The 26,904-nt window shown below is 38.2% G+C and overlaps 1 protein-coding gene across 1 annotated transcript in view; it reads left to right on the forward strand.

Annotated features, from left to right (window-relative positions):
• Positions 1-1,635: 1,635 nt before the first annotated feature.
• The window catches only part of LOC150040321 (eukaryotic translation initiation factor 2 subunit 3, X-linked-like), a 33,043-nt gene continuing 7,774 nt past the window's right edge, over positions 1,636-26,904 (forward strand). The window contains exons 1-9 of the mRNA XM_090327364.1: positions 1,636-1,707; positions 2,241-2,304; positions 3,808-3,935; positions 4,263-4,384; positions 6,979-7,073; positions 9,977-10,135; positions 12,101-12,235; positions 23,893-23,987; positions 24,432-24,576. Of these exons, the coding sequence (XP_090183490.1) occupies positions 1,639-1,707; positions 2,241-2,304; positions 3,808-3,935; positions 4,263-4,384; positions 6,979-7,073; positions 9,977-10,135; positions 12,101-12,235; positions 23,893-23,987; positions 24,432-24,576 (1,012 nt within the window). The 5' untranslated portion in view covers positions 1,636-1,638. The remainder of the gene's footprint in view (positions 1,708-2,240; positions 2,305-3,807; positions 3,936-4,262; positions 4,385-6,978; positions 7,074-9,976; positions 10,136-12,100; positions 12,236-23,892; positions 23,988-24,431; positions 24,577-26,904) is intronic.

Below are 26,904 nucleotides of genomic sequence, written 5' to 3' on the forward strand. Positions count from 1 at the left end.
ATATGTAAAAAAACAAAGTTTAATGACTTAACAACAATAAACATGAAAAAAAGGTTATCAAATAGTTGAATCAGACTGCCTCTATTCATAGATGATCTGATCCTATATTTAAAGGACCCTAGAGACTCCACTCCCAAGCTTCTGAGACTAATCAATAACTTTGCAAAGTATCATTACACAAAAAAATGACCCACAAAAATCAAGTTTTTCTGTACAGCAATAATGTGCAGACAAAAGCAGAAATCAGAGAAACAAATTTCGTAGCAATGGCCTGCACTCACAGAAAAATTAGGAAGGAATCTAAGCAAAAAGACTTTTATAGTCAAAACTAAAAAAAAAAATTCTGAAGAAGTCAATGAAAAAAAACCTATATTTATGAATACGTACAATATAAAGAAAATAACTGTTTGGCCAAAAACAAAATTAAAAAAAAATCAACAAACCCAAACTAGGCTTTTACTTCAAGCTGAAGAGTACAAAAAGAGACAAAATTGTATCATTTATAGCAGGGTTTGGTAAACATAAGACAAAAAATAATTTAAATTTTATGTACTGTTTTCCTAGACATTTAATTTTTTTTTAACCAGTCCTGGGCTTGAGCTCAGGGCCTGAGCACTGTCCTTGGACTTTCTCAAGGCTAGAGCTCTACCACTTGAGCCTCAGCACCACTTCCGGCTTTTTTCTATGTATGTGGTACCGAGGAATCGAACCCGGGTATTTGTGCATGCTAGGCAAGCACTCTACCAGTACATGATGCTCCTGGCTCCATTCTCCTGGATTTTTTTGTTAGTACCAGGGGTCATGACGTAGTGGATTTGTTTTTTCACTGTAGCATTATAAATTGGTTTATGTTTCCAATTCAGTGTTTTGCTGATTATTCTGGGGGTTGGAGGGGAAGCCTAGTCTTTACTTCCCTGCGTGCAACTGAGGTACTCTGAATTTCAGAGCATCTACATAAAGTAGGAGTATGGGCGCGGGCCACCCACTTGTCTATGAGATTCATTGTATCATCATAATGGCCTCTGGATCTAGTAGTTCCTTGTGGAATAGCTAGAATTTTGCTGGTCATCCATTAGATTTTTAATTTTCAAATTAATTTTAGTCTCCTGCTGGAGTACGCTAGGTCACGCCACTTGGCAATCAACCAACTGGGTATAATTGCCTCAAAACAGACAAAAAAGAAACCTAAGTCTACTGTTCTTTATTAACTATTCAGCAAGTCGGTTTTGAAACAGCTGCGCTCTTCGTGGTTTCACTCTTCCGGTAAGAAACACTAGTTCCGGTAACTTTACTTCCTGATACCATAGAAACGGATATTGTATTACCCTTGAGCGTGAGTTTCAGCTCGTGAGTCTTTAAGGTCCCATAGAGAGCTGTTCTAGGTACTGCCTGCGCAAATATTCAACAAATATGCCACAAATTCCTTCTTAAATACTGTATGATGTTTCTTAGTAACGCAATTCTCAGGCATAAGTAAAGTATAGTTAAATCCAAAAAGTGGGGCTAGTGATATACTTGTCATATTTTTTCTCCAGGTCTGGATCTTGGTTGGCCACCCCTCCCTCCACTTCCTGGCCCAGCCCAAGGGTCCTGTTAGGCTGCGGCCGGAAGTAATTTTTTTCTTTCTTTCAGCTCAAGATGGAGGGCTCGGAGCCCGTGGTTATGCTGGGCCAGCCGCACCTTTCACGGCAGGACCTCGCCACCTTGGTAAAGATTTCTTTTAGAACATTTCAGAGTGAACTCAATAATAAAGAAAGCTTTGGGATGAACTTTTGCTGACTTGCGAGGAATTCAATGACAAGTGAGCCATATAGGCAGGCACAGTAGGCCTCTCTAGTGAAACCATAAGACTTCTATCCATTTGGGAGTGAATTGTAGGATCTTGAACTTGTTAAAGATAGTTGATTGTTTGACGTGGTTAAGGTTTTCACTTCTGAATGCCTAGAAAGACACCATACGTTTAACTTAATCGTTGTATATTCATAATATGAAAAATTACTCCTTTTTGGGGGTATAAAAATGTACGGAGGATAAGATACAGACATTCGTTTTTGTAGAGTTAATGGAATTTAGAATTGTCATTATTGGAAGTATGAAAAGCTGTTTACCGTTCCTGGCTCTAAATTCGTTAAACTGTTACCAGTAAACTAGAGTGAAATAGTGTAAAAAAAAAATTAAATCGTACGAAAACAGGATGTGCCCTCTCAGCAATGGTTTAAAAGTGAAATGTTCAATTACAGGATGTTACCAAGTTGACGCCACTTTCTCATGAAGTTATCAGCAGACAAGCTACAATTAATATAGGTAAGAATTAAGTATCTAAAGAATTCTCAAGCTCTTTCATTGTTATTTTATTGTTCTAGGGGAATTCTAATTGTGGTTTATACAAGTACGTTTAAGAAAGAGAGTGTAAATCACTTTTTGTTTAGGAATAAGTTTGGCCTTTCTCCATCTTTTACGATGAAAGTTTAGAACTTAGTAGTACCAAAAGAAAAATCAAGTACGTGTGAGAAAAACATATAGATACTTAAAAAGTATGTGCCTTGCGTATATAGAAGTTTAAAGTAGAAACGAAAATAATCTTAAGTATTATTAAAATAGCAATATTTTGAAAATACCTTATTCTTAACACCGTTATTGAAATTAAGTCCATTTCCCTCTCCACCTCCCCATCACCCCTGAGTTTTCCTGGACTAAATTTTTTTAATTTAATTTTTATTTTTTATTGTCTGGGTAATACATAGAGGGGTTATGGTTACATTCACATGTTTCTGTCCTCATTTCTCTTCCCTACCCCTCTCAGTCATCTTGTTTTCCCCCCTTACCATTACTATATCAAATAAACATATAAAAAATATACCAGGTAACCAAATCAGATACAGTAACAATATATGAACCAAAGGGCAAAAAAAAGAAAAGAAATAACATAGTACATTAAGAATAACAATCACACAAGACAAAGCTATTGTTTCAATATCCTAGATATCCTTTCATTTAGTCTCATCCTATATGACATTATGTACTTAGGTTTTAAAAACGTCTGCTAGGAGAGTCCTAGGTGCATATGAATTATTACAAATGACGGAAACAAACCATGGAACATATGTTCTTTTGGATCTGCCTACTTAATATGATTTTTCCCCCAAGTCTTTCCATTTCCATATGAGTGGGGTGATGTCATTATTTTGATAACAGATTGTTAGAACTGCTATTGCACATGTTGTAGCATTTTAGAAATAATGGGGAAAACTTTGTACATTTAATTAAATGTTTAAGGGAATCTTCAGATTGAATACATCTCATTAACAATGAGTTTCACTTTTAGACTGGTAAATTACACAAAAATGTTTTCATCCTCTATGTTCAGAATGCTATTTGTAAAGCCATATAATGAGTGATTGTTGTCCTTAATGTATTATGTTATCTCTCATCTCTTTTGCTGTCCTTTGGTTATCTTATATGTTTCAGTATTTTATCTTGTTATCTGATATATTGTATATATGTTTATCTGGTTATTTGAATGGGGGTGGGGGGAAGGAAATGGGGACCATGACATGAGAAAGGGTATCAATGTTTGTGAAGTAATGCACCTTCTATCTGGTAAATATAATATAACCCTTCTATTAATTACAGTAAAAAGTACATGAAAAGAAAAAAAACAAAAAAACCCAAAATGCCATTTGTAAAGAAAATGGGATATTGAGGAAAAAATTGATACTGATAGGTTTTTTCTTAGTAGTAGCTTTATCTTTTGAAATTGTAACATTAGTTTAATTGTATGCATATTATTTTCTGTTTCTTTGGTAGGCACAATAGGACATGTTGCTCATGGGAAGTCCACAGTTGTGAAAGCTATTTCTGGTGTTCATACTGTCAGGTTCAAAAATGAACTGGAAAGGAATATTACCATCAAGCTTGGATATGCTAATGCCAAGGTACTACTGTGGAAGTACAAAGTACTTTATTCATTTCTTTCTTTCCTTGCTTCCTTTGTGTATTTTTTTTCCAGTCCTGGAGCTTGAACTCAGGGCCTGGGCACTTTCTTTACGCCTTCTCAAGCTTCTTTAAGCTTTGCCTTTGGAGTCACAGCTCCACTTCCAGTTTTTTTCTGTGGTTTTGTATGTGGTACCAAGAAATTGAACCCAGGGCTTTGTGAACGGGAGGCAAGCACTGTACCACCAAGCTACGTTCCTGGCCCTCAAAAGTATTTTACATCTTCAATATGCCAGTGAAAAATTCCACATTGTTTTTGAAACTTTCAGATTTATAAACTTGATGACCCAACTTGTCCTCGACCAGAATGTTACAGATCTTGTGGAAGTAATACACCTGATGAGTTTCCTACAGATATCCCAGGAACCAAAGGGAACTTCAAACTAGTAAGGTAACTATTTTTGTGCTAAATAAATGCATTAATATTCTACCTTCACTTGAAATATTTAATGAATCTATTAAGGAGCTACAGATTCCAATTACTATTGTCTATAACAAATAAAACTTGAAAATAATTTGTTTAAATGTGGCTCAAATACATATTTTGCAACCTTTTCAAAGAATAAGAAGAATGAAATCATTGGGTCTTACGGCTTGTGAAGGTCTAATTTTTATTATTTTGTTCAGTATGGAAAGTGCAAACATCTTAATTATGTGTAATGGGTTTTTTATATTCGTTTTAAAAAAAAATGTCCACAAGTGACATACTGAAGAATAGACTTCCAATAGGGAGGTTTAAATTATGAGAATTCTTCTGTAAGTTGTGATAATTCTGAACACATCATGTAATTTATTTAAATGTTACCAGTCTGTAATAGTCACAGTTTTTCAGATACTAGGTGTCTTTTAGCAATATGTCAAAAAGCAAACAATAAAGGAAAAGCACTTAGAAGGTATGTTTCAAGCAGTATCATAAAATGTCTGCTCTTATATTAAAAGTTATAAATCTTTGTTCATGCAGTGTTACCTTTCTTTCTTTCTTTTTTTGTTTTTTTGGCCAGTCTTGGGGCTTGAATCCAGGGCATGGGAACTGTCCTTGGGTTTTCTCAAGGCTGGAATTCGAAGCCACATCAGCACTTCAGGTCTTTCCTATGAATGTGACACTAAGGAATAGAACCTGCATCTTAGGACATGTTAGGCAAGCACTCTGCCCTTAGGCCAGACTCCGGCCTCTGAACATCAATTTTTTAAATACACTTTTTAGGAAAATCTAAAGACATTGACCACAATTGTGAAAACAATTTAGTGTTTTTTTCAAATATAATACTGAGTACTCATAAGAAAAAAACCACAATAATATATATTAAGTGCATACATCCTGTATACTATTTACTTATACTATTTATACTTTATTTTGTGTATTCAGACTTTTCTTTTGTGGGTCATGGGGCTTGAACTCAGCCTGGGCACTGTCCCTGAGTCCTACATCTCAAAGCGGCCACCCTACCCTAGGGTCTGGGCGTTGTCCCTGTGAGCTCTTCAGCTCAAGGCTGCAGCTCTACCCTTGAGCCAAGATCTACTTCCCACTTTCTAGAGGTTAATTGGAGATAAGAGTGTCTGGTCCTTCTGTGCCCAGGCTGGCTTTGAACCTTGATCCTCCGAGCTAAGTCTCCTGAGTAGCTAGGATTGCGTAGCTCCTGGCTTGTTTATTCAGATTTTGAACACATTAAGTCTTACATTTTAATGGGTTCCATTTCCAAGATCAAGACATTTTCAGGGAAGAAAATACTTTTATCTTTTTATTCCTTAAATAGTACAAAGTAACAATTATTCACATAACAGTGTACTAGGTGTTCTAATTAGAAATTAATATATATGAAATAATATATGTGATTTATTGTGTAGCTGTTAACTCCTTGTAAATTTTTTTTCTTGCCAGTCATGGGGCTTGAACTCAGGACCTGGACATTGTCCTTAGGCTTCCATAAGGCTGGTGCTCTACTACTTGAGCCACAGTATTGCTTGTGGTTTTTCTGTGTATGTGGTATCAAGGAATTGAGCTTTGTGCATGCTAGCCAAGCCCACTATCACTAGACCACATTCCTGGCCTTGTTCTTTTTGAAAAGAGATTTGAGTAATTTCAGATTTTTCTATCTTCCTGAAATGACTAAATTCTGGAATCAATTTTTCATACATAAATAAATATCAAAATGTAATTATGAATACTCAAAATAATTGGAGTATTGATACATAACTTTTATTTTCCATTGCTGGGGCTTGAATTCAGGGCCTAAGACCTACCAACCTTGAACACTTTTTGCACAAGGCTTGCACTCTGCTACTTGAGCCACAGTGCCACTTCTGGCTTTTTCTGTGTATATGGTACTGATGAATTGAACGCAGGACTTTGTGCATGCTAGGTGAGCACTCTTCCATGCTCCCAGCCAACACATAAAGTTTTGAAGAAACTATAGGAAGGTATCTTCAGGTTATCTCTGGAACTAGATCTTTGTGAGATAAAGTGTGGTCCTACTAAGTTTTATCAAATTTTAAATTTTTAAATAACTGCCTTCTAGATGAAATTCACTTCTGAAAATTTAAGAGTGTGAAATTCAATCTTTGAAAATTAAAGAGATGCTGGATTCTTTTTTTGTAATCACATTTTTATAAGATACAATATATGGATCTCTACACTATCTCTTTAAGTGAAAGAATGCATAGGTTTTAAGTTTCAAGTCAGTTTGTCATTGTTGCTCTTGAATTAAGCACCTATCTTATTTAATAGGATTTAGTAGTTTTCCAAGGCTTACTAGAAATTTATATTTCAAAAATATCTCCACAAAAGTAGTTTTAGTATGCAGTAATACATGAGTTATTACCACATAATCTTCAGTTTCATTTTATGTGGTAATCTTTGAAATGATCAAGTTTGTGTCTAAATTTAATTAGCAAAATTCATTTCAAAGTAATAGAAAACCAAAGAATATGATTTAAATTTTTGAAATATTGGCTGAGTAAGATTAGTTGATTTTTCTCCTTTTGTAGACATGTTTCCTTTGTTGACTGTCCTGGTCATGATATTTTGATGGCTACAATGCTGAATGGTGCCGCAGTGATGGATGCTGCTCTTCTTTTGATAGGTAAAAACATTAGGATTGACTTGGACAAATTATTGTCTGAGAAGTGTTAAAAGGTGAATCCACAGACATTGGAGAAATTAGAATGGTATTAATAGAAAATTTTAGTTTATCTGAACAGTGTTCAGGTAAACTATTAGAAAATACTAAGCAAGTGATTTAAAGACTTACTCTATGAGAGTTTGTAATATGCTATAGAAATTTTGTGGTAATTCTTGATTTATTATTATAGATTGCATTATGTCTGGATATTTATATGAAAATATCTGTTTAAGTTCTTGTTTGTCTTTAATGTATGGGCTATTTACTATCTCCTGCAAATTCATGTCATTTAGATCTAATGTTAATTATAATTGTCAAAGTTACATTGAATGTTTTTCAGAATTAATGATGTGCTTCTGTGTGAACAGTCAACAGATTCTTGTTGGGAGGTATTTCTTTACTTGTGATATAAATTAGAAGTTCAGAGAACTCCCCAAACCAATCAGTTTTTTCCTTATACTCTTGTTTGTTTTTTTCACTTAAGGATTGTATTCTACACTTTGATCCACATACCCAACTTTGGTTTTTTGATGAGCCTGATGGGCTTTTTTGTCCATGCTGACTCTAAATGAGCATGCTCACATCTGAGCTTCCTTAGTTAGAATTAAAAGCATGGTCTGGGGCTGGGAGTATTGCCTAGTGGTAGAGTGCTTGTCTAGCATGCATAAGGCCCTGGGTCTGATTTGCTGGTACTGCATACACAGAAAAAGCTGGAAGTGGTGTTGTGGCTCAAGTGGAAGAGCACTAGCCAAGTACAATGCCTAGGCCCTGAGTTCAAGCTCCAGGACTGGCAAAAAAAAAGCCTGGTCAGCATCTGACTCTCCAAAGTTTAAAGAATGGTGTCAAAAGTCATAGAACACATGAAGATCCTTTTTTTGGGAGGTGGGGGTTGTTTTAGGGTTTGAACTTAGTGCCTAGGCACTGTCCCTGAGCTTCTTTTCCTCAAGGCTAACACTCTTCCACTTGAGCCACAGCACTACTCATGTTTTTTCTGAGTATATAGGACTGAGAAATTGAACCCAGGCCTTTGTGCACTCTATCACTTAGCCATATTCCCAGGCTTGAAAAGATTGTGTGGTTGATAATTTCATAATGATCAATTTTCATAGCAAATCATATGATTTGTCTTCCTGGCATGGGTAGCTAGTATCTGGTAAGGCATTCTGAAGTTTGATATAGCCACCTCTTTACCTAAACAACTTCAGATGGGATCTCATTTTGGAGAAAGCTAAATATAAATTGTTAAGGTTAAGGATGCATTTTTCCAGAAGGAGTATACTTGAGTACCAGATAAATAAACATTGAATTGTTAATTTTTAAGATGATTTTCCATTTTGCTAATTTTGCTCTTTTTAGACATATTAGGAAGTTCTGTGAGCTATACTGATTTACTGTGGTACAGAAATTCTGCCATCTGGCTTAGATCTCAGAGTTTATGTAGAGTAAATATGCCAGCAAAAGATAATAGTTTTAAACTTACCTTTTTCTGAAAGGTTCACTTGCTTCTTAATTTTTTCCTCCTGCCAGCTTTTTTCCTTAGTTGTTTATTTCCTTAAAAATAACTTTCTTAGTTTTTATCCTCCTTGGTAATTATGTTTTTTTGCTAGTCCTGGGACTTGAATTTAGGGTCTTGGGCTTTCTCAGTACTGGATTTTTCTGTGTACGTGGTACCAAGCAATCATATCTAGGGATCCATACATGCTAGGCAGGCATTCTACCAGTAGGCCACACTCCTGGCCCAGTTACTATAATTTTTAAGTTCATTAAATGGTTCCAGAGCTAGAATAGGCCAAATGTACCTCAAAGTAAATATAGAAGAATTTGCGACTAAATCTTTGGAAACCTTTGGGAAGATTCAAGGCAAATTAGGCTGAGAGTTTCAAGAGGAACTTATTAAAACTTTCATCTGTTTGTTTTTGCCAGTTATGGAACTTGAACTCAGGGCCTGGATACTGTTCTTGGATACTTTTTTGCTCAAGGCTAGCACTCTGCCACTTGAGCCACAGCACTACTTCCAGCTTTTTCTGCATATATGGTACTGAGAAATTGAACCCAGGGCTTTGTGCATGTGAGGCAAGCACTCCACCACTAGGCTATGCTCCCCATCCCTCTTCGTTTGGGGTTTTTTGGTCCATCATTGGCTCAGGTGCTGTTCCTTAGCTCTTCAGATCAAAGCTAGCACTCTGCCTTATAGCCACAGTGCCATTTCTAGTTTTTTGGGGATAAGAGACTCATGGACATTTGTGTCTGGGCAGGCTTCGAACTGTGACATTCAGATCTCTGCTCCCTAAGTTTAGTAGGCTGACAGGGGTCAGCTATGGACACTTTTTCAAAATATAAGAATTAGCATTTGCAAGGTCTTAATACTATATGCATATAATCATATAAAATGATGTTTGTCTGAATGAATTCAAAAAATGGAAGCAAGATTTATCTTTTTTATTGTACTGTTAGAGTTTTCTTCTTTCCTTTTTTTTTTTGTTCCTTACCTTCATCTTTGTTTTCTTATTTCTGTACCCTTTCTTTTGGATATAAGTTTATCTGACTAGGGTAGAAGAAGAGGAAGCACAGAAATAGCAGGGCAAAAGGTAATCAGTTCAGCAGTGAAACCTACTAGACATTGGGTTGGAAATAACCTTCCAATGTGGGGAGAGGGGAAGTTGGGAGGGGAAAAACTGTGAGAGAATGGGGAAGGGATTGACATTTATCAATAGGAAATATACTCATACCTGACTTATATAACTGTAATCCCTATGTACATCGTCACCTTTACAATAATTTTTTTAAATAAGAGGATTAGCATTCTATGTCTATTTTGCTCAATAACAACGTACTCTATTTTTTTCTTTTCATCATCAATTTAGCTGGTAATGAATCTTGTCCTCAGCCTCAGACTTCTGAACACCTGGCTGCCATAGAAATTATGAAACTTAAACATATTTTAATTCTGCAAAACAAAATTGATTTGGTAAAAGAAAGTCAGGCTAAAGAACAGTATGAACAGATCCTTGCATTTGTGAAAGGTAAGAAGACATCATTTTCATTTTACTTTGAAGTGTTTAAAACCCAATACCTTCATGTAAGAGATCATATGTAACCTCTCTTTCTTTTTTTATTGTAATTAATAGAAGGGCTACATTAAAAAATATTGACCAGATAGAAGGTGCATAACTTCACAAACATTGCTACCCTTTCTCATGTCATGGTCCCCATTTCCCTCTCCCCCTCCCCACCCGCTGCTCATCTTGATTTCCCCCCTTCCCTATCCAATTTCAAATAACCAATTAAGCATATATAAAATATATCAGATAACAAGGTGAAATATTACAACAATATGAGATAACCAAGGGACAGCAAAAGAGATGAGAGATAACATAATAATTAAGGACAATAATCACTCATTATATGGCTTTTGTTTCTACATCCTGGAGGTCCTTACATTTAGCATCATACTATTTGGCCTTATGTATCTAGATTTTGTTCTACTGTAAATCTCTGCTAGGAGAGGCCAAGGTTTCTACTGATTATGACAAATGAGGGAAATCTTTGACATAAGATCTCTTTCTTTGCGTACTACGTGTCACCTAATTGCTGTAACACCCTTATATAAACTGAAATATTTTCTGAATTTGTTATTTTAGAAGCACATGTTAGCTAGAAATGAAGTTATGGTATAGAAAAGACAACAAGCAAAATTAAGAAATACCTGTCTAGTGAGTGAAAGCATATTGGTTTGTTTTACGATAGTTTATTTTCTGTGAGTATGAATTGACTATGATTCCTTTCCTCTTAATGGTGTAGCTTTCCTTTTCCTTTTTCTTTTTTTTTTTTGGCCTGTCAGTTCTGGGCTTGATCTCAGCGCCTGTCTGGGCTTTCTCAAGGCTAAAGTCCTATTGCTTGAGCTACAGTACACTTCTAGCTTTCTTTTATGTATATTGTGCTAAGGAATTGAACCCTGGTTTTTGTGTGTGTTTCGCAAGCATTCTTCCACTAGGCCAAACTACTGGCCTAGCTTTTCTTTTTTAAACAACATTGATTTCATTTGGAAAAAGAGTTGGTGCATTTCAATGTCTTTGTTTGAATTTGATTTATTAAGTTCATTAAATGTTCCTTGTGATTGACTAGGTAATAACTCAGTGGCAAAGCACTTGCCTAGCATGTGTAATGTCCTGGGTTCAATCCCCAATACCAAGAAATAAAAGACAAAAAATACAGTTATAAAAATCTCAAACAACATGAAAAGGAAAAAAATCTCCTTTGAGCCCTATTAAAAGATAAAAGAATAAGTTATAGTTACAGAATTCCATAATACATGTTGTATTTCATTTATGATTTGGCATTTAACTAAAAATAAGTGAAATTCAGGTAGCTGTTTTCACTAAGCAAAGGACATAGGATTTTTAGCCAGCAAGTTTCTTGCTAATATTGGTTATGTATAGTCCTATAATCAGGATTGGTTTATTATATCTACTAATAAAAAGCTCTTTTAACAGTCTTCTTTGTTCTCTTTCTCTCTTCCTCCTTTCTTCCATTCCATCTCCTTCTCTCTCCAACCTCCCTCCTCTCCCCCACCCTGTGTGTGTGTGTGTGTGTGTTTGTGTACATGTGTACATGTATCCATCTAGGGGCTTGCGTTTGGGTGCTGTTCTGAGATTTAAGGCTAGTTTCTACCACTTTTGTTGTCAAGGCTAGAAGCTTGAGCCACAGCTCCCCTTCTCTGGTTTTTTTGGTGGTTAGATATTAGAGTCTCACAGACTTGGCTGGCTTTAAATTGAGATCCTTAGATCTTAGCCTCCTGAATAGCTAGGATTACAGGCATGAGCCATCTGTAGCATGTGGAATATTAATACTGTGAATTTTCTAAACAAATTGATCCTCCATTTCTCATGTTGTTGATATGTATGGGATATTTGGATAACTATTTAGTAATCTTACCAGCAGCTTTGCTAAACTGACATATTTTGTTCCTTCTGAATTTTGTCATGTAGGTACAGTAGCTGAAGGAGCTCCTGTTATTCCAATTTCTGCTCAGCTGAAATTCAATATTGAAGTTGTCTGTGAGTATATTGTTAAGAAAATTCCAGTGCCTGCAAGAGACTTTACCTCAGAACCACGACTTATTGGTAAGACCTTTACTTGTTGACTTTATCATTCTGTTTTACTGTTCACTCTTTATTACAGAAGCCCTTTAGAGTCCATGCTTATTCAATTTTTTTTATTTTTTTATTGTAATTAGTAAAAGGGTTACATGATATTTGCCAGATAGAAGGTGCATTAATTCACATACATTGATACCCTTTCACATGTCTTGGTACCCATTTCCCTCCTCCCCCACACCCCCCACCCGTCTTGGTTTTCCCCCCTTCCCTATCAAATTTCAAATATCCGAATACAAATAAATTCAATATATCAGATAACAAAGTGAGATACTATAGCAATATGAGATAACCAAGGGACAGCAAAGGAGATGAGAGACAGCATAGTACATTAAGGACAACAATCATTCATTATATGGCTTTTGTTTCACTATCCTGGAGGTCCTTTCAATTAGCTTCACATTATATGGCCTTATGTATCAAGATTTTGCTCTATTGCAAATCTCTGCTAGTAGAGCCCAGGTTTCTACTGATTATGATGAATGAGAGAAACCATTGAGCCTAAGTTCCTTTGAGTCTGGCTTACTTCACTTAATATGATTTTTTCTAAGTCTTTCCATTTCCTAACAAATGGGGCGATGTCATTCTTTCTGACAGCAGCATAGAATTTCCATTGTGTACAAATACCACAACTTGTTGATCCACTCATCAACTGAGGGACATCTAGGTTCGTTCCATATCTTTGCTATGGTGATTAGTGCTGCAGTGAACATTGTTGTGCTAGTGGGTTTAGTATGTCCTTGTTTCTGGATGGTTGGGTAAATGCCAAGTAGTGGAATTGCTGGGTCATAGGGGAGTTCTATGTTTAGCCTTTTGAGGCACTGCCACACTGCTTTCCATAGTGGTTGAACGAGTTTGCACTCCCACCAGCAGTGTAGTAGTGATCCTTCCTGGCCACATCCCCTCCAGCATCTGTTGTCATTCGTTTTCCTGATCCTGGCCATTCTAGCTGGAGTGAGGTGGAATCTTAGAGTTGTTTTGATTTGCATTTCTTTTATGACCAGAGATGTTGAGCATTTCTTCATGTGTCTAGAGGCCATTTTGGTTTCTTCTTCACAGAAGACTCTCTTTAAGTCTTTGGCCCATTTTTTAATGGGATGGTTGTTACTTTGGAGGTTAGTTTTGGAGTGATTCAATTTTTTGAGTTGTTGGTATATTTTAGATATAAGGCCTTTGTCCGTTGTTTGGTTGGTGAAGATCTTCTCCCACTCTGTAGGCTTCCTGATTAGTTTAGTAGCTATGTCCTTTGCCATGCAAAAGCTCTGCAGTTTAATGCAGTCCCACTTATCCAGCCTTTCTCTGATTTGTTGTGATTCTTGGTCCTTATTAAGAAAGTTTCGACCTGTGCCAAGGAGGCCTAGTGTATCTCCTATTCCTTCCTGTAGAGTTTTCAGTGTGTCAGCTTTTACCTCCAGGTCTTTGATCCATTTGTAGTTAATTCTAGTGTAAGGTGACAAAGAAGGATCCAACTTTAGTTTTCTGCAGGTGCTTAACCAGTTCTGCCAGCACAACTTGTTGAAGAGGCTGTCTTTCTTCCATTCTATTTTTTTGGCTCCCTTGTCAAAGATTAGGTGGCCATAGGTCTGTGGTTTAATATCTGGGTCCTCAGTTCTATTCCATTGGTCTTCAGGCCTGTTCCTGTGCCAGTGCCAAGCTGTTTTGAGAATTATAGCTCCGTAATAGAGTCTAAAGTTTGGTATTGAAATTCCTCCTGTGCTGTTCTTTCTGCTAAGAAGTGTTTTTGCTATACGGGGTCTTTTATTATTTCATATGAAAATTTGGATTGCCTCTTCTATTTCTTTAAAGAATGACATTGGGATGTTGATGGGTATTGCATTGAATTTGTAGATAGCTCTTGGCAAGATTGTCATTTTCACAATGTTGATTCTTCCAATCCAGGAGCATGGGAGGTTTTTCCATTTCCTTAGTTCTGCTTTAATTTCCTTTTTTAGGGTTTTAAAGTTTTCATCAAAAAGGTCCTTTACATTCTTAGTTAAGCTAATTCCTAGGTACTTCATTTTCTTTGAGGCTATTGTGAAAGGAGTTGCTTTCCTGATTATTGCCTGGTTCCTCTCACTGTTGGTGTAAAGGAAGGCAGTTGATTTTTGAGGGTTGATTTTATAGCCTGCTACTCTTCCAAAGCTTTGGATCAGCTCAAGGAGCTTGGGAGTAGAGTCTATAAGATTCTTTAAATACAGAATCATGTCATCTGCAAAGAGGGATAGTTTTATTTCCTCTTTCCCTACTTGGATCCCCTTTATGCTTGCTCCTTGCCTTATTGCACTGGCTAGGAATTCTTGTACTATGTTAAAGAGTAGTGGAGAGAGTGGGCATCCTTGTCTCGTTCCTGATTCTAGAGGGAATGGCTATAGATTTTCACCATTAAGTGTAATACTAGCAGTAGGTTTCAGAGATAGGTCCAGAGATAGAAAAATAGAATGAGAGAGGTCAGGGGGTAAGTAGGTAGAGTATTTGAGTACAAAGTTTGGAAAGTATTAGAATAAAACATATGTGTTGCTGCGTGACTAGCTCTTAGCCTAACCAGTGGCCTCACAGTGGACCATGGGATGGATCTGCTAGCTTCTGTTTGAGCTCGGTTGGGGGACATTTTCCTGTGCTGCTTCCAGGGGTGGCCCCAAGCCAAGGGTCTGAGGGTTGAGAGTTTCAGGAGCTCTCAGCAGGACCAGCAGGAGGCCCCTCTGTTCCCAGGGGAGGGGCCCAGCTGGGGATTAGGGCTCCAAGGGCGGAGCCGCGCCTTTTTGGTTCTCAGAAGGGGAGCTTGGCTGCTGGTCGGCCCTTCAGATCCCTGCTGTGTTTCCACTGCTTTGTCAGAGTCTGTGACTGTGGGGGGCCCCTCAGTGGTGTCTTGCTCAGGATTCCCAGCTGGAGGATGCCCAGCTCAAGAATTGAGGGGGGGGAGGTGCTGCCTCCTATTTACCCGCACCCCCTACCCACTTTTGTAAGGCAGGGTCCCAAAGCCCTCCACTCTCCAGATCCAGTGGCCTGGGTGAGGAGCCTGGTGGGCGGGTGGGAGCTGGGACAGCTCCGCCTCCCCTGGTGGGGTGCTGAGTCTTAGGGTCTGCCCGCTTGTCAGTCTCCAGTCAGAGGGCTGGGGGTTGAGCCGTTGGGCGGTTGGGAGTTGGGACAGCCCCGCCTCCCTTGGTGGGTTGCTGGGTCTTATGGGTAGCCTGCCTGTCAATGTCCAGTCAATGGCCTGAGGGAGGGGGCTGTTGAGGGAAGGGACAGGATTCTAAATTCCTTGCCCCACTGCTCCCGCCAGTCTTTCTCGGGCGGGGTGTTGGGGTCTGAGTTAAGTTCTATTGCTTGGCACCCGCTCCTCTTTCCCGATGTGTTTGGGGATGCACTGTATTACTCACGCCTCTGTGTTCGTCTACGGGTGCTCCACGGTGGTGGGGAGTCTTTCACTCCCCTAGGGTCTCCGCCGCCGCCTGTGTTCTGCGTCTGGGTCCCGCTGCTTGCTGTTCTGGTTCCGCGTCTGGGTTCCGTTGCTTTCACCGTTCGCTGGCCCGGTTCTGTGCTGCTTTCTGCCGCCGTTGGGCTCCCAGCCTGGCGCCCTCCACTGCTGCCGCTTTTCGTGGATTAGAGCTGCTGCCCTGGCCGCTTTCCGTGGCTTTCCGGGGCTTTGGGCGAGAGGTGAGGGAGGGGTCCTCGCGTTCCGAATTCTTTGAGAAAGTTGGATGTGAGCTTTATCTGGATTTCTTTTCCAGTTTGAGTCCTTCTCCGTTGCTTTTTGAGTTTGTTGTTGTGGATTTCTTTAGATAGTTGGCTCGTGGGACTCCCTGGTTCTCTCTTTTTGTCAGAGAAAGCTAGGCAGCATCCCTATTGTCTTGGCGCCATCTTCCTTCTCCCCTCATCCATCTTTTTTTGAAAAACCTTTATTATGTCCTCATTTATGGCTTCTTCTTTTTCACTTATCACCTTGTTTATGGTTTCCTTTTGTTCATCTATGGCTTCCTCCCTTATCTCTTTCTTTATATTTTCACATTTTTCATTAATGATGTTTATCAATTGCATTTGTACAGCACTTGGAAGACTCTCCTCTAGGTTTGCCAGTGACTGTTCCATTGTCTGTTTACATTGGTTGGGGGGGTGGAGGAGTTTGTTTCTTGATTTGACATTTTTCTTGAGTTTCTTGTTCTGCCCATCTGTAAATGGGAGCAAGATTAATACTAAAGACGATTATAGTTTTTCAGATATAACCAACCTAGACCTCTGTAGCTGGCAGACTCTAGATGTTCACAAGTTTTGATTGGTGTTATCACTCTTTCTTTTTGTGCAGTTACCAACTAGTCTAATAATTCACTGGTAAGCGATTTATACCCAAAACAATAAGCCTCTCAGTCCAATCTCTATTGTCTTTAAGTCCCTCTGAACCTAGAGAATAATTAAACATCTAGATATACAGTGTTGCTCAACAGCCATCAAGTGTAGATCCATGCAGTATAAGGGTTGAAAGAGGAGCAGAGGTCCAGAGATAGAAAAATAAAATGAGAGAGGTCAGGGGGTAAGTAGGTAGAGTATTTGAGTACAAAGTTTGGAAAGTATTAGAATAAAACATGTGTTGCTGCGCAACTAGCTCTTAGCCCAACCAGTGGCCTCACAGTGGACCATGGGATGGCTCTGCGAGCTTCCGTCTGAGCGCGGTTGGCGGATGTTTTCCTGTGCTGCTTCCAGGGGCGGCCCCAAGCCAAGGGTCTGAGGGTTGAGAGTTTCAGAGACTCTCAGCAGGACCAGCAGGAGACCCTTCTGTTCCCAGGGGCGGGGCCCAGCTGGGGATGTGGACTCCAAGGGCGGAGCCGCGCCTTTTTGGTTCTCAGAAGGGGAGCTTGGCTGCTGGTCGGCCCTTCAGATCCCTGCTGTGTTTCCACTGCTTTGTCAGAGTCTGTGACTGTGGGGGGGGGCCCTTGGTGGTGTCTTGCTCAGGATTCCCAGCTGGAGGATGCCCGGCTCAGGAATTGAGGGGGGGCAGATGCTGGCTCCTACTTACCCGCACCTCCTACCCACTGTTGTAAGGCAGGGTCCCAATGTCCTCCACTCTCCAGATCCAGTGGCCTGGGTGAGGAGCCTGGTGGGCTGGTGGGAGCTGGGACAGCTCCGCCCCCCTGGTGGGGTGCTGAGTCTTAGGGTCCGCCTGCTTGTCAGTCTCCAGTTAGAGAGCTGGGGTTTGAGCCCGTTGGGCGGGTGGGAGTTGGGACAGCCCCGTCTCTCTTGGTGAGGTGCTTGGTCTTATGGGTAGCCCGCCTGTCAATCTCCAGTCAATGGCCTGAGGGAGGGGGCTGTTGAGGGAAGGGACAGGATTCTAAATTCCTTGCCCCACTGCTCCCGCCAGTCTTTCTCGGGCAGGGTGTTGGGGTCTGAATTAAGTTCTATTGCTTGGCACCTGCTCCTCTTTCCCGATGTGTTTGGGGATGCACTGTATTACTCACGCCTCTGCGTTCGTCTGCGGGTGCTCCACGGTGGTGGGGAGTCTTTCACTCCCCTAGGGTCTCCGCCGCCGCCTGTGTTCTGCGTCTGGGTCCCGCTGCTTGCTGTTCTGGTTCCGCGTCTGGGTTCAGCTGCTTCCGCCGTTCGCTGGCCCGGTTCTGTGCTGGTTTCTGCCACCATTGGGCTCCCAGCCTGGCGCCCTCCACTGCTGCTGCTTTTCGTGGATTAGAGCTGGTGCCCACCGCCGCTTTCCCCGCATGGAGCCGGCACGCGCTCAAGCCGCTTTTCGCAGCTTGGTCCAGCACCAGCTGCCACTTTTCGGGGCTTTCTGTGGCTTTGGGTGAGAGGTGAGGGAGGGGTCCTCGCGTTCCAAATTTTTTGAGAAAGTTGGATGTGAGCTTTATCTGGATTTCTTTTCCGGTTTGAGTCCTTCTCCGTTGCTTTTTGAGTTTGTTGTGGATTTCTTTAGGTAGTTGGCTGGTTCTCTCTTTTTGTCAGAGAAATCTAGGTAGCGTCCCTATTTTCTCGGCTCCATCTTCCTTCCCCATGCTTATTCAATTTGAAGGAGACTGTGTATAGAGGAAAAAAAGTGAACACTAAATATTTATAGTGCTGCTCCACTTCCACTAAGGATGTGCTACCTTTCAGTACATGTAGCATTTTCACCTTATCATTTAAATTGATCACATTAATAGTTAACTTGCTTTTTGTTTATTATTTGTGATAAAATTTTTACAGAAGAAAAATTACAAGTTTATGGGGGCATTCTAGCTATCATATATGAGACCTATGTTTTCCAGGATCTTGTTTACTTTATTTAGTATAATTTTTTCAAGTATATTCAAATCCTTATGAAAGATATAATATTTTGGACATGGTAAATTATGCAAGTTTCTAGGAATTCACACAAAATGAGACCAAAGGAGGATGTTCTTATGAGTGTACCACATAGGCACAATACTTATTTGCACCTGCACATATAAAATACTATTTTTAAAAATAAACTGCAGGAAATGGAAATGAGAGGAAACAGGAAAGCGAACCAAAATAATACTGTTTGTTCATTTTTCTGTCTTTGGGAGGGATAGTAAGACAAGGAAATACTGGGACAAAGGATGAACAAATGGAGCAGTGGTACTCAGTGAACAATAGAATGTCAATGGACACTATATTGAAAATGAACAGTAACAACTTGTGGGTGGGGATAGAAAGGAAAATGGGACAAGTGAGTAAAGTTGTGACACTGTTCAAAAGAAATTATTCATTACCTGCCTTATGTAGCTATAGTTCCATTATTAAAATGATAAAAATGCATGAAAAAGAGTAAAGAACCAATAGCTAAACTCTCTAAGCAAAACAAGCTAATAGTTTTCTTTTTTCATATATTTTTTATTGTTATTAATAGAAGGGTTATATTATATTCACCAGATAGAAGGTGCATTACTTCACATATATTGATATCCTTTCTCATGTCATGTTCCCCATTTCCTGCCCCCCCTTATTTTCTCCCCTTCCGTTTCCAATTTTAAATAACCAAATACAAATATATCCAATATATCAGAAAACAAAGTGAGATACTGTAACAATATGAGATAACAAAGGGACAGCAAAAGAGATGAGAGATAACATAGTATATTAAGGACAACAATCACTCATTATCTGGCTTTTGTTTCTGTATCCTAGAGGTCCTTTTATTTAGCATCATACTGTGTAGCCTTATGTATCTTAGATTTTGCTCTATTGCAAATCTCTACTAGGAGAGCCCAAGGTTTCTACTGATTATGACAAATGAGGGAAACCATTGAGCCTATGTTCCTTTGAGTCTGGCTTACTTCACTTAATATGATTTTTTCTAAGTCTTTCCATTTCCTAACAAATGGGGCGATGTCATTCTTTCTGACAGCAGCATAGAATTCCATTGTGTACAAATATCACATCTTATTGATCCACTCATCAACTGAGGGGAATCTGGGTTAGTTCCATATCTTTGATATGGGAAATAATGCTGCAAGGAACATCATTCTGCTAGTGGATTTAGTATGTCCTTGTTTCTGGACAATTGGGTAAATGCCAATTAATGGAATTGCTGGGTCAGCTTTATGTTTAGTCTTCTGAGGAACTGCCATACTGCTTTCCATAGTGGTTGAATGAGTTTGCACTCCCACCAACAGTGTAGTAGTGATCCCTCCTGGCCACATCCCCTCCAGCATCTGTTGTTATTCATTTTCTTGATCCTGGCCATTCTAACTGGAGTGAGGTGGAACCTTAGAGTTGTTTTGATTTGCATTTCTTTTATGACCAGAGATGTGGAGCATTTCTTCATGTGTCTATAGACCATTTTTGTTTCTTCGTCAGAGAAGACTCTCTTTTAAGTCTTTGGCCCATCTTTTAATGGGATGGTTGTTACTTTGGAGATTAGTTTTGGAGTGATTCAATTTTTTGACTTGTTGATATATTTTAGATATGAGGCCTTTCTGTTGTATGGTTGGTGAAGAACTTTTCCCACTCTGTAGGCTTCCTGATTAGTTTACTAGCTATGTCCTTTGCCATATAAAAGGTCTGCAGTTTAATGCAGTCCCACTTATCCAGCCTTTCTCTGATTTGTTGTGATTCTTGGTCCTTATTAAGAAAGTTTCGACCTGTGCCAAGGAGGCCTAGTGTATCTCCTATTCCTTCCTGTAGAGTTTTCAGTGTGTCAGCTTTTACCTCCAGGTCTTTTATCCATTTGGAGTTAATTCTAGTGCAAGGTGACAAAGAAGGATCCAGCTTTAGTTTTCTGCCAGCACCACTTGTTGAAGAGGCTATCTTTCTTCCATTCTACTTTTTTTGGCTCCCTTGTCAAAGACTATGTGGCCATAAGTCTGTGGTTTAATATCTGGGTCTTCAGTTCTATTCCATTGGTCTTCAGGCCTGTTCTTGTACCAGTACCAAGCTGTTTTGATAATTATAGCTCTATAATAGAGTCTAAAGTTTGGTATTGAAATTCCTTCAGCACTGTTCTTTCTGCTAAGAAGTGTTTTTGCTATACGGGGTCTTTTATTATTCCATATGAAATTTTGGATTGCCTCTTCTATTTCTTTAAAGAATGACATTGGGATATTGATGGATATTGTGTTGAATTTGTAGATAGCCCTTGGCAAGATTGTCATTTTCATGATATTGATTCTTCCAATCCAGGAGCATGGGAGGTTTTTCCATTTCCTCAGTTCTGCTTTAATTTCCTTTTTCAGGATTTTAAAGTTTTCATCAAAGAGGTCCTTTATATTCTTAGTTAAGGTAATTCCCAGGTACTTTATTTTCTTTGAGGCTATTGCAAAAGGAATTGCTTTCCTGATTGTTTCCTCATTCCTCTCACTGTTGGCATAGAGGAAGGCAGTTAATTTTTGAGGGTTAATTTTTTTCATATATTTTTTATTGTAATTTATAGAAGGGTTACATATTTGCCAGATAGATAATGCGTTAATTCCCATACATTGATACCCTTTCACATGTCTTGGTCCCCCTTTCCCTCCCCACTGTCCCCACCCCTCATCTTGTTTTCCCCCGTTCCCTATCCAATTTCAAATAACCAAATACAAATACATCCCATATATGAGGTTACAAAGTGAGATACTGTAACAATATGAGATAACCAAGGGACAGCAAAAGAGATGAGCGATAACATAGTACCTTAAGAACAACAAGCATTCATTATATGGCTTATGTTTCTATATCCTAGAGATCCTTTCATTTAGCATCCTAGTATATGGCCTTTTGTATCAATGTTTTGCTGCATTGCAAATCTCTGCTAGTCGAGCCCAAGGTTTCTACTGATTATGACAAATGAGGGAAACCATTGAGCCTAAGTTCCTTTGAGTCTGGCTCACTTCACTTAATATGATTTTTTCTAAGTCTTTCCATTTCCTAACAAATGGGGCGATGTCATTCTTTCTGACAGCAGCATAGAATTCCATTGGGTACAAATACCACATCTTGTTGATCCACTCATCAACTGAGGGACATCTAGATTGGTTTCCATATCTTTGCTATGGTAAATAGTGCTGCAATGAACATTGGTGTGCTGGTGGATTTAGTATGTCCTTGTTTCTGGATGACTGGGTAAATGCCAATTAGTGGAATTTCTGGGTCATAGGGGAGCTCTATGTTTATTCTTTTGAGGAACTGCCATACTGCTTTCCATAGTGGTTGAACTCAGAATAGTGAGGAATCTCCCCTTACCTTTTTTCTTTTGTTTTTTTTTTGTGTGTGTGTGTGCTGTTTTATTTTGTTGCTGTTTTGTTTCTTTTTTTCTTTTCTTTCTTAAATTTGTATCATTGAAACCACTTATATCAACCTCTCTCTTTTCTCTATATATTCTTCTTATTACTCCTCTTATTTTGATAAGTTTTATAAAGTTCACTAAACTTTCTACACAAATACTCTACCTGTCTATCACCTTAGGTCAGTTATACGATACCCTTTCTTCATTACTAAAATATTCTTACACTCCTGTATTATTATTTTCCTACCTCCCTTGTCATCGTTCATATTTTTCTATCTCTGTTCCTCTGTTCATCCTTCAGCTCTTATAATGCATGGATCTACATTTGATGGTTGTTGAGCAATGCTGTGTATCTAGGTGTTCAATTATACTCTAGGTCCAGAGGGACTTAAATACAATAGAGATTGGATTGAGGGGCTTATTGTTTTGGTCATAAATTGGTCATCTGTAATTGTATTAGATTTCTATGTAAGTATACAAAAAGAAAGAGAGAGTGTTATTACCAATCTAAAAGAGCTAATATCTATTGTCACCCAACTAAAAAGGACTAGGTTGGCTATATCTGAAAAATTATAACCTTGTTTAGTATTAATCTTGCTCCCATCCTCAAATGGGCACAACAAGAAACTCAAGAAAAATGTCAAATCAAAAATAGCATCTCCCACCCAACATAAACTGGCAATTGAGGGTTAATTTTATAGCCTGCTACCCTTCCAAAGTTTTGAATCAGCTCAGAGAGCTTGGGGGTAGAGTCCATAGGATTCTTTAATACAGGATCATGTCATCTGCAAAGAGGGAAAGTTTTACTTACTCTTTCCCTATTTGGATCCCCTTTATGCTTGCTTCTTGCCTTATTGCACTGGTTAGGAATTCTAATACTATGTTAAAGAGGAGTGGAGAGAGTGGGCATCCTTGTCTCATTCCTGATTTTAAAGGGAATGGCTTTAGCTTTTTGCCTTTAACCATTTTTTTGGCTCCCTTGTCAAAGATTAGGTGTCCATAGGTCTGTGGTTTAATATCTGGGTCCTCAGTTCTATTCCATTGGTCTTTAGGCCTGTTCTTGTGCCAGAAACAAGCTGTTTTGATAATTACAAGCTAATAGTTTTCAATAAAGATATTTTTTAGAAACTATGCTTTTATTGTTCCTGTCAGAATCATAACTATAAAGCTTATAGTGTATTTTTAACTAGATGCAGGAGGCTCAGGACTGTATACATTCCTAGTTTTTCAAGATCTGAAGATTAAAATTCAAAGCCATCCTGGGCAGCAAAAGTCACAAAATGTTTATCACTAAGTAACTATCAAAATATGCCCTACAAGTAGATGGCTGGAGTGACAGCACTAGCCTTAAATACCAAAGCTCAAGGACAGTGTCCTGGCCCTGAGCTCAAGCCCCAGGATATAGAATATATCATTTTAGATATAGGAGGAATTCTAAGCACATCCCATCCAACTTCCCTACTTAATTACTTCATTATTCAGAAAGCTTGAAAAATAAGTTCGATGGGATACATTAAAATGTGAACTCAACGCCTCTAATCTTGTAATCCTGATTGCATCATCTACAGGACTGGATAGCACCATGAACCCTCTGGGTTGTCCTAAAGATTAAATGAAAAGCCTCTGTTCAATAAAGATTATTTTCAAGTGGAAAAAAATTGCAAAGAAACACTAAGTCATTCAACAAAACAGATAGCATGCTTCTGAGAAATAACCTCTCCCTCGACTGATGTGCATAATGCATGCATGAGAATTTAACTTTCAGGGGAAGGTCTTAAAATTATTTTAGATTCATTAATTCACTTATACTTTCACTTATTGACTATATTTGGTCAATGTTTATGATAAAACTAAATAAAGCACGATTATTGTATTTATATTTTGTTCAATCAATAAATTCTTCTTCTCTCTCACCCAGTTATTAGATCTTTTGATGTTAACAAACCTGGCTGTGAAGTTAATGACCTTAAAGGGGGTGTGGCTGGTGGTAGTATTTTAAAAGGACTATTAAAGGTAAACAATTCTAAATTCTTACTCTGATAAAATGTGATCTAACAGTTAAATTTTTTAATTATGTCTTTTATCTCATAGGTTTTGTTAATGATACTTTTTCTTTGCCTGTCCTGGCCTTGAGCTCAGGACCTGAGCACTGTCCTTGTACTTTCTCAATGCTTGAACTCTACCACTGAGCCTTAGCACCACTCTGGCTTTTTTCTGTTTGTGGTACCAAGAAATCGAACCCGGGTTTTCATGCATTCTAGGAAAGCATTCTACCATTAGGCCAAACTACCAGCTTGTTGATTATACTTAACGGAATTGACTTTCTAAATTGCTACTTTCTTTAAAAAATTAATATTTAAAATAGTTTCTGCAGATATAATGATGCTTATTGGTTTGGTGGCCTGTTTGGATATAATTTAAATAATCTAAATAATGATCATTTATTTCGTCTTTCAGGTGGGCCAGGAGATAGAGGTCAGACCTGGTATCGTTTCTAAAGATAGTAAAGGAAAACTGATGTGTAAACCAATCTTCTCCAAAATTGTATCACTTTTTGCAGAACACAATGACCTTCAGTATGCTGCTCCAGGGGGTCTTATTGGTAAGGAGAGTATATTGAAAAGTTATGTCCAGACTATAATTAGACACAATAGATATGAGGTACTGAGATAATTGGCATGAAAGAGTAAGATGGACAGATATATAAATTGTTGATATTAGATTATCTGATACATGTTTATAAAACAATGCATTCCTAAATTATATATATATATATATATTGTTGTTGTTGGTGGTGGTTGTGGAACTTGAACTTTGTGCCTATGGGCAGTCCCTGAGCTCTTCAGCTTAAGGCTACTGCCCTACCTCTTGAGCCACATCGACACTTCCAGTTTATTTTTTAACCATTAATTGGAGATAAGAGTGTCATGAACTTTTGTGCCTAAACTGGCCATGAGCCACAATCCTCAGATCTCAGTCCTCCTGAATAGCTAAGATTAAAGGTATGAGCCACTGGCACCCAGCCAATATTTTTTTATATAGGAAATGATCATTTATGCAATAACAGATTTTGATTTTAAATATTTCACTGTTTTCTTACCTACAGTATATTTTATAATGTTAAATACATTGCAGGTTTTGTAAATTTCTGTAGAGTTATTCAGGGAGAAAGTTATATAAAGTTGAAATTACTGGCATTTACAGTGTAAATAACTTCCATTTTACAGACTTTAATGGAGTAACATGAATTTTCCAGATTCTTTTTATATTCTATTTTGTGAATCTTTCCTCTTAATTTTATCCAACAAAGACAAGTTTTTATGAGAGATTCTTTTATCTTTTAATTATAGAATAAAATCTTGGGTAAAATGGAATATGTATATAAAAGTGATTTTTTTTGTTAGTTCTGGTACTTGAACTTAGGGCTAAGCACTGACCTTGGGCTTTCTCAAGACTAGAGCTCTACCACTTGAACCACACCACCACTTCTGTCTTTTTCTATATATGTGGTACCAAGGAATTGAACCTGGGTCTTTGTGCATGCTAGGCAAGCTCGGTACCACTTAGCCAAACTTGTGGCCTAAATTTAGATATTAGGTATATAAACTTACTGTGAATGATAAATTTTTCTGTTTTAATAATTCCTATTGTGTTTTATTGTATTTCTCTTTTTTGAGGTATTCTATTTAATAGTTGGTTGAATTGTTTGAATTATAAATTTCCTTTACTCATTCTTTTTATTAAAATGGAGGAAAGTTTTTTTGCTATTGTTTTGGTTTTTTTTCCCCTCCGAGGCTTGAACATAGAGCCTGGATGCCTTCCCTGATCTTTTTTGCCCAAGACTAGAACTCTGTATCACCTGAGCAGTTGAAGAATAACTCCACTTCTGGCTTTGGTGGTTAAGTGGAGATAAAATAGTCTTTTCTCTTTGCACTGGCTTTCAGCCTTGATCTTCAGATGTCTGCTTCTTGAGTAGCTAGCATAATGTAATATATATTTACATAAATATGCCAACTAAAGCTAGAAATTTTACTTTTGTAAAATATGCCTCTTCTTAGTCTTAATTTATATTTTTATTATAAAGGTAATGTATAGGCCAGGTGTTGGTGGCCTATAATCCTAGCTACTCAGTGGGCTGAGATCTAAGGATCACAGTTCACAGCTAGCCTTGGTATGAAAGTCTGAAGTGTGTGAGACTCTGTTCTCCAATTTACCACCAGAGAAAACTATAAGTGGTGCTGTGGCACTATGTGGTAGAGTGCTAATCTTTAGCTAAAGAGCAGGGAACAGCTTCCAGACTCAGCATTCAAGCCCATTTTGTGAAGGATTTTACTGTTGCTTTTTTTCATATATTTTTATTGTAATTAATAGAAGGGTTACATTATATTCACCAGATAGGTGTATTACTTCACAAATGATTGTTACTTTTTTAATTGAAAAACAAGATATGTGTGTGTGTGTGTGTATATATATATATATATATTCTCTCCTTGTTAGACTTAATCTTTAGTTGAATATTTAAAGAAATAAAATGTAGCTTGTAATCCCAGCTACTGAAGAGAATGAGATCTGGAGGATCACGTTTCAAAGCCAGCCAAGGCAGGGAAGTCTCTAAATCTCTTGTTTACATTTAGTCATCAAAAAGCTAGAAGTAGGAACAGCATGTATTATGTGAAGTTATTTCTTTTCTCTTTTTTTCCACTTAAGGTTAATCCATGTGATTATTGTATCTGACTTTGTTACCTAGTTTATTGTATAAATACTCACTTGTTTATTTGAAATAGAGAAGGAAATGGAAGGAATGAGGAGAAGGAAAGTGGGACAAAAACATGGGTTTGAGAAGTAATGTACTCATTACCTGATGAATGTAATGTAACCCCTCTATACATTATCCTGACAATAAAATACAGTTAAAAAACAGCTAGAAGTA

This window comes from Megascapheus bottae, chromosome Y, assembly GCF_031878675.1.
Source record: "Megascapheus bottae isolate mThoBot1 chromosome Y, mThoBot2.hap1, whole genome shotgun sequence".
Classification (NCBI taxonomy): domain Eukaryota; kingdom Metazoa; phylum Chordata; class Mammalia; order Rodentia; family Geomyidae; genus Megascapheus; species Megascapheus bottae.